This window comes from Bremia lactucae, linkage group LG1, assembly GCF_004359215.1.
Source record: "Bremia lactucae strain SF5 linkage group LG1, whole genome shotgun sequence".
Classification (NCBI taxonomy): domain Eukaryota; phylum Oomycota; class Peronosporomycetes; order Peronosporales; family Peronosporaceae; genus Bremia; species Bremia lactucae.
This window is the reverse complement of record NC_090610.1, coordinates 6487424-6495857: the sequence shown is the minus strand read 5'-3', so window position 1 is coordinate 6495857 and position 8434 is coordinate 6487424. Positions and strand designations below refer to the sequence as shown.

The following is an 8434-nucleotide window of genomic DNA, read 5'->3' as shown; positions in this document are numbered from 1 at the left end:
AAAAGGGAGTCTTCTTCGACTCCCCTATATTTTGAGATGTCAATCTTTAGAGTTTCGGGACGACGCGTTTGCGTCATCCCAGGTACAGGGGTCTGTACCTGTTGTAATCTCAACAGTTCCGCCTGTTGAGAGCCTTGCTGATTCAGCAAGGCTACTTTTTCCTTCATCTCGTCAAGTTCATGTTGTATGAACTTGGCGACGGTTGAATGGAGGGCATCTCTGTCTAAGTTGGACAGTAATGCCAGGATTGCATCGTTTCCTACGGATGAACTCATTCGTTCAACCGCACTCCTTTCTATATCACTTAGAAAGGAGTAGCTTTCAGGGGAAACGTGATGCGTATTCCCACTACCATCTAACATGTCCATGTTAAATGTGGGAAGTGTGGTCCTTGGACGGACTACAAAGTGCTACCAGGTGTAACGGGGCACTGCGACTTGTACTGTTTCAGTACAAGTCCACTTCACACTGCTTCAGATGTGAGTGGTGCCTCTCGTTAGGTGACGTACACTGTACGTATAGAGGAAGACTTCTCTTAAGGCAAGTTAGCTTAAGAGTGTAAAATGAAAACTGTATTAATATAGTTAAGTGTCTTGTTAATCTATCTTTGTAAATGTTGACTTAACTATAAACTAATACTAAACATGTAAATGCATTCTTATCTATCTTATCTTGTAACTCTCTTTGATTACTTCTACAGCTGATGAGTCTGCGGAATAAATAGACATAATGGTCTATACCTATTTATGGATAAGAATTCAGGACATTACTATATAAAGTAATTTCCTCCAAATATTATCTACCTATAAGATAATATTAATTAACAACCTTTTAGTGTTAATTTCATGTAACGATACACCCCGTTACAGTGCCATCACACTTTGAAAAAATTTCAATCGCGCGTGCCTGCACGGGTTCAAACGCGTTGACGAGCGAGCTAGCGATATTGTCAGTCAGACGCTCGCGTCCAGCCATGTCCAAAGCTATAATGTAAAAGATGCCAACTTGCGAATTATTGTCGTCATCGTAGGTGGAATACTTGTCCACAGTTGCGTGGTCACCCTCATAAGTGCGAAAGCGGAGTGTTCTATTTTCTTGTGGGCCTTTCTTGCTATGCGGAAAATAATTGCTTAATACATGCATGTTGCCATTCATAGTCATCAAGCCATCTCGCTGGTAGGTCTGTGGTTCAAACAAAGGACGATTAACTGGAAGCTGATTATAATGCACACCCAGTCGGTAGCGTTGCGTATCTTGATACGAAAAGAGACGACCTTGTAGCATCTTATCAGGCGATGGCTCAATACCAGGAACTATATGCGACGGCGAAAAGGCTAACTGCTCAATTTCAGCAAAAAAAATCGTGGATTTCGATTAAGTACGAGTCGACCGACTCACGTGTCTTTGACACTTTTTAGATCGCACGATTTACATTAGGACGTTTGGGTTGTCCATTGCGCATCGTTCGGCCTCGGCAGCGATAAACTTGTCAAACTTGATTTGGAGAGGACGAGCTTGGTCTGGCGTCGGGAGATCCCATACGCTTTTTTCGTCTAATGGAGCCTTGTAGCCGCGCTTTTCAGAAGAGGATGCATCCACCAGATTGTCGCGATTGACAAGATGCTAGCAGTATTAAGCGGACTCTCCTTGCTCGAGAGCTCTTGCTTTGAGCAATCTTTAAACGAAGGATCACTTAATTCCGAGTCAGCGGCTGTACTTGTATTGGCTGTTATATATGGCTCTTTAGGGGTACCTTTACACATTGAAACCCTAAATTGTCCCTTCTTCCTACGCGACAAATTGCGTAGTGAAGCGAGAGGTTGAATGAAGAACAAGTCAGTTCACAGCACAACTTCAAATACTACTGCCCAATCTACCTCGTTATAAGCAAAGAGCCTGCGCTTGTAGTACGTGGTCCTGTAAATAAATACCAATGAGTGTCTGTTGCGACCTTTGCCCCATCGTCTGTCCTCCAAGTCTTTATTCTGCTTTGACAAAAAGGTGGCAGGTTGCGAAGAGTTGTGCTGGCCTCGATCTAAATTTTCGATATCCAGTCAATCGACGCGAAGCATACACCTATTTCATATGTGAGGAATGGGCAGGTATTTTACACAGGCCTTCTTAATAATAAAGCCTTCGCCGACGTCAGCATTCTTCCGTTACGAAGGCAATGCATCCATCTGAAGATGAGAACAGGATTTGAGCAGAGCTAATGCGACCCATTTCTAATCGTGCGAGTGGAGGAAATTTCCTTCATTGTTTCCTTATATTGCGAGCTTATAGGTGGAGAACATCGAAAAATGTCACAAGGCCGTTTTGCAATTTTAAGCACATTTCTTAGAGCTGATCGCGTACAAAAGGGCGCTTGCTTCGACGATTTCATAATGTGAGTTTGTATGCCATTGTATCAAACCGAATAGGTAGCAGAGTTACGACATATCTAGAAATATGGACGTTCTATTTCGATTATCATTCGGAATGCATCAACAGAAGGTCATGAAACTGGTCGGCTAATCATAACATCTTAAATTCACATTTTGGTTGAACGTGAGAACGGAGCGAGTTTCTCGCTCGTCATCATTGAGGAAAAATAAAACATCTAGTCACTGACTTTTCGGAGAAAGTATTGAGGCACAAAGCATGAAAAGCTCATTGCTAATGACAGATAGGTCCTCTCTGTGAGGAAGTGTGCCCTGGCCTGAACACTTAGGATGTGTCTTAATCATTTGTCTTTCAAGTGTAGAGTCACTCATCAATGCATTGTTTCATAGTGGTTTTATTATATTTGCATGTAATGGGCATGCTCCTGAGCGGGTGGTTCTGTTGCTATTTTTAATGAACAAAAACTAGACGCGATACGCCATCCAAATCCTTTTACTATTAGTTATTAAGATGTCGACGGTCCGAGCTGCTTGACATTTTGAAGAGAGCTATAAATTCCTGCTGACTTAGGATGCTATGAACTCGTTATGGTCTACTTGGCGAAGGCGTCGACGCAAAATGCCAGTTCTCGATGAGTTAGAGTATGTTTCGATTTCTTTGCAAAAGATCTTATCAAGGTTGACAATTCTTAAATTCTCTTTAAAAAAGAAGCGATGGATGAGCCAAAGTCGCGACAACGTTGCCCAAATCAAAGTCAAAGCTGTTGCAGGTGAAGGTAAGAAAGAAAGCCTGCAGGGAATGTGTGAGATTTACTCGGCAAAGATAACCTGTCGGTCCACCTCAAGAACTGAGCTTTAAACACCCATCGCAATAAAAAAAAACTTTGTGCGAAAAGTTTGGCGGTGACGCGCTAAGGTTGGACACTGATGCGCGAGTATGTAATGGGGCACTGCCGATGTAACGGGGCACTGCCGACTTACTAAGTCAAATAATTAAGAAAGATAATTATTCGTACTTCTTTGCTTATTTCCTTTCATAGAACATAATATTCATTATTACTCTTTTAGAGAATAATATTATGTACTGAGACACCCTGTTACATCATTAGCATGTTAATAAGGAGCAGCGAAGAATACATGAATCGGAAGACGCATTGTATAGAATGTACGTCAAAGCAATTTGTATTGATTAGAAAGCAAACATAATGAAAAAAGAATTCAATTGACTAGATTTTTCCAGTGCCAATCACGATGAAAATGACCAGCTTTTTTTCGCAGAGCCTCGTGCTGCCATCATCCATGCACTGTACTTTATGCAATTCATGATTCTCCATCCCAACTATTGCTTCAAGCGTCGACTCATCTGAAATGCGATAAACATCCATTGCTGGTAAGTTGTGTTCTCGCACAAATGTTGCATATGTTCCTTCCTTGAAATATTTCTTTTGCATCGCTCTCGTTACCACCAAATGCACTTTGGAATCAGCGGGTACACGCGACAGTATCTCTCTCATTGTATTAAGAGGCAGAGGGTGTCCATCGTCCATGCATTCGCCAGATATCTCCCCGGAAACAATGCGAAAGTCGATTTGTTCACGGTTTCTAGTTCGAACGAGATTGCTAAACTTCATAAATTTGTCATCAAGCAGCCAAGGTGGCCATTCCAAAACGTTTGGAGGAGACAGGAATGGAACGACCAAATTCTCGCTTGTCTCAACGCCTCGAGGTAATTCGATTCTCACATCTTGTGGCCTGACGCCCAACTCGTACAAAAGCCGACCCAAAAATGTCGGTAATGCCACCCCGCCGAGTCCGCCAACATGACTCGCTAACACGACGGCCGCTGACACCAATGCTTCGAGACGCTGCCCATCGTTCATAGGCTGGTTGGTATTATGAAAATGCATTGTTGTAGTCAAGACTGACGATAGGACCTCACGCAAGGGCTGCTTAAACGGACGATATAACAAACCGCCGGTCATCGTCAAGTGTAGTAGCACGTCATTCGCTGGGTGAGGAAAAACACTACGACATTTCCAGGTACGTCTGTCTTCAGCCTCGATATTGGCTTCGTCTGCTTTGATTTTGCCTTCGACTTTATACAGATGGCCGTTACCCCTCAGTATCAGCCTGAATGTCGTCTTTTCATCTAAGCAAGCATAATGACTGTCAATCAAATTCACTTTATCGTCTTCAGCACGATAACTTGAGGAGAGCAACAAGCACAGTTGACCAATAATGAACTCGTGATATCGTCTTTCCTTCATATCGGCAAATATCCGTGCCAAATGTCCAACCAGTGCATTTAAGTAATTTGCTGTATTGCTGCCCTCACTCCACGGATTTTCCCGCATATACTCGACAGCTTTCCAAGCAAAGAGCGGCCGACTATTAGCGATAATGTCTTGTAAAACGGTTGGCAGTATTCTAATGTCATTGCCGATTACTGTACGAGGTAAAAGTGGATGCACTATGCACCACAGATAATCCAAATTGTTTCTAGTTCCAGAGGAAACCGAGACCAAATTTCGTCCCGTACCACTCGTGGAGCTGACTATCACAACAAGTCCAAACGATCGAAATACGTTTAGCATGAGACGAAGTCGACGCTTCTGATCGTAAGCCTCAGGATTGCTTGATGTGGCTTTTCGATCAATTTCACGTGGAAATTCATCGAGGAAAAAGATGAAGGGCTTCTTTCCACTCGTAGCACGATCTTTGAGTGCCTTTTCAACATCTTCGCGAGACCTAGCAGCGTCATCAACTTCATTTTTTCCAAGCAGTGCAGCATGAATAAATCTATAAAGCCATAAATACTTTGTGCCTTGCAATGATCTAATGCTGCCCATACCGTCTCCAAGATCTTTTCTAAGTTCAAAGTCATTATTGAGGCAAATGCTGAAAACATTGGTACGTGATGTATACGCTGCACTGATGTCTTGTCCTTTATCATCTACGTTATCAACCCATAGGTAAAAAACATCAAATTTTCCAGTGGCGTTCAAGTTGAATGCCATTTGCGTCTTTCCCATACCAGACGAGCTTTCCAAAACAACAAATGGTGTGATCTCAAAATTCCCCTCGAGGATTGCGCAGATTGCATTTGAAAGTGACTCGACTTGTTCTTGTTTCGCAAGTGTTTTGGAAAGAGTTTCATACCTTTTCACAGTTTCGGCTTTATTGCTGTTCGGCGAAATGGTGAGTATTTTTTGTGGGACGATTCGAGGAACAGCGACAATTGGAGCCACCACCAGCACGTGAATTTGCCTTAGCTGTGGCGCGGGCATTTGTTCTTCGTTTAGACAATCCTGGATAGACCAAGTTGAATCTAATGGCTCACAATTAAGCATTCTTTTGATGTCATCATCCTCCTTTCCCTGTTCGAGTTGCTCTGCACTCGGCTCGCTATCGGACAGCCACGCGTTCCCCTTCCTCGCCAAGTACAGCTCGAGATCGCCAGCATCGCATTTTATTTCGTTTGGATTTTCAGTTTTAATAGCGTCCTTTAAGTCCCCGACTGGCTCCTTTTCGTCGATATCCACATAGAATACGCCTTTCTCTCCGATTAAGGCACACATGAGCTTCACCATTTGTATTTCGTCTTTCTCTTTTGAATTGTGAACTCGAAAATCTGCAAGAGTAACGAGCCCTCTCCCAAGAGGTCGCAAAATCTCGAGGGATAGGGTGCTAATGCAAACCATCAAAATATTTGATCTCATTTGATTGGCGTAAATTATATCACTAAGCGCAACATGCGGGACGTAGTTGTCGCAATGTTACACGGACGTATGAACGACAATTTGTGGAACGGGGTGTTCGTTACATAAGTACTATTTCCTAAGAAAGAGAAAATATTAATATTATGTTCTATGACAGAAAAATAAGCAAAGAAGTGCAAATAATTATTTTATTAGCTATTTGACTAAATAGTTGTAATGTGCAAAATATGGTAATATCGACGCAATAAGAAATAAGACATTAGATCTATTGATTGGTTGATTTGAGTTTAAAACAACCTCACTAATCGTCACAAGGCACGATTGTGCGGTGCGCAAGAAGGCTCCATTCGTAGATAATAATTAAGATGATAAGTTCAGCAAAAGATAGAAGATCGTTACTGTAATGGAGTGTATCGTTACATGAAATTAACACTTTAAGGTTGTTAATATATTATCTAAAAGACAGATAATATTTGAAGAATTTACTTTGCATATTAATATTCAGAAAGCTTATCCATTGGTAGATATAGGCCATTATATCTACTTGTGCTCCGCGGTCTAGTCAGCGCTAGACGCGCGCAAAGAGATAGATAGATTATATTATATTACCTGTTTTGTGTTAGTTAATAATTAAGTTAGTACTAAATAGATAGAAACAGAAGAGCTTAATTGCAATAAATACAGTTTGCTTCTAACCCTCTTTAAAGCAACTGTTCAAAGAGAGTCTTCCTCTGCACGTACTAGTGTACGTGAAGTGACGTGAGGCACCACTCGCACTGAGGCAAAGCGAAGTGGACTTGTACTGAGCAGTACAAGTCGTAGTGCCCCGTTACACCTGGTAGCACATTGTAGTCCGTCCAAGGGCCACAGTTCCAATCATCTAACATGGACATGTTAAATGATAACGAAAACACGCATCACGTTTTGCGTGATAGCTACTCCTTTCTAAGTGACATAGAAAGGAGTGCGGTCAAACGAATGAGTTCGACCGTAGGGAACGATGCCATCTTGGCCATGCTGTCAGGTTTGGACAGAGATGCCGTCCATTCAGCCATCGCCAAGTTTATACAATATGAACTTAACGAGGCAAAGGAGAAGGTAGCCATGCTAAATCAGCAAGGCTCTCAACAGACAGAACTGTTGAGGTCACAGCAAGTACTGACTTCTGTACCTGGGATGACACATGCGCGTCGTCCAAAAACCTTAAAGATTGACATCTCTAAGTATAGGGGAGTCGAAAAAGACTCCCTCTTAAGATGGTTTGTCGAGTTGGACGATGCCATAAGGGCTCGTCACAACGTCGACGAGCAAATGCAAGTCGCATTTGCTCAGTCAAATTTGGCAGGTCGTGCGACCCATATGTCTTTGGCTCGCTAGAGGCTTTTAAGCCCGGCTCAAACAGACGTTTAAACCGCCTAGGGCTGAGTTCAGAGCTCGATTAGAGCTTCTGAATTTCAAGCAAGGCAAGCGTGATGTTCACGCTTATGCTAGCACATACGACTCTTAGCGAGTAGTATCACGATCAATCCAGTTCATGAACACATGTTGATTACGATGTTCATGCAAGGTCTTACGGATGGTCCCGTAAAGACCCACCTGTTTCGCTTGGAACTGGATACGCTTGAAGAAGCAATATCCGTTGCGGAACAGGAGGACTTTAGCTTGAGACAGGCTCAAGCTTGTTCGTCATCGTATCGTCCTCCAAGATGACACGAGCTTGGAGGTCCAGAACCGATGGACCTCTCTTATGTCGTAAGCGAGAAACCTCGCTATTCGAACAACAAGCGTTTGCATAAATGCAATCGCTGTCAAAAGTTAGGACACTACGCTCATGAGTATAGTGCTTCACGCCCAGTACTGAGGGGTACTGAACGTAATTATGGACCGAATGCCAAAAAGGGCAACGGTCGCGGATCCGACTTTGTTGCGAAATCACAACAGCGAGGCGGACCGCCAAAACAAACGGTCGGAGTCAGTAGGGGCGCAACGCCCTACTGATCCAGCAACCTCAAGAGACTTTTGCAACTCTCTTGGCAAAAGTTTCTCCAGACACACATTCATTATGTGTGTCTGCACCTGGCGATGAGGTATTTCTCATCACCTTGAACTTAAAAGTGACAAATTTGTCACTTTGAGCCCTAGTGGACTGTGGGGCGTTGAATAACTTTATTCGTCGCCAGTCACTAGAGGGTCGTAGGCTCAAATATGTTGAGCGCGACATCTCTCCAACGAGGATGACGGCGCGTCTAGCGACAGGCGCATCTATAACAGTAGTGAAATTCACTACACGTTAAGAGATTTACAGTATGATGATGATTTCATCGTACTGGATTT

General features: G+C 43.0%; 1 protein-coding gene across 1 annotated transcript; it reads right to left on the bottom strand.

Annotated features, from left to right (window-relative positions):
* Positions 1-3607: 3607 nt before the first annotated feature.
* On the bottom strand, positions 3608-6100 carry CCR75_004121 (uncharacterized protein; the record flags this gene model as incomplete). Its single annotated transcript, XM_067962211.1, has 1 exon — positions 3608-6100. The coding sequence occupies one exon, from the start codon at positions 6098-6100 to the stop codon at positions 3608-3610; it is 2493 nt and encodes an 830-aa protein (XP_067816143.1).
* Between the last annotated feature and the right edge of the window lie 2334 nt (positions 6101-8434).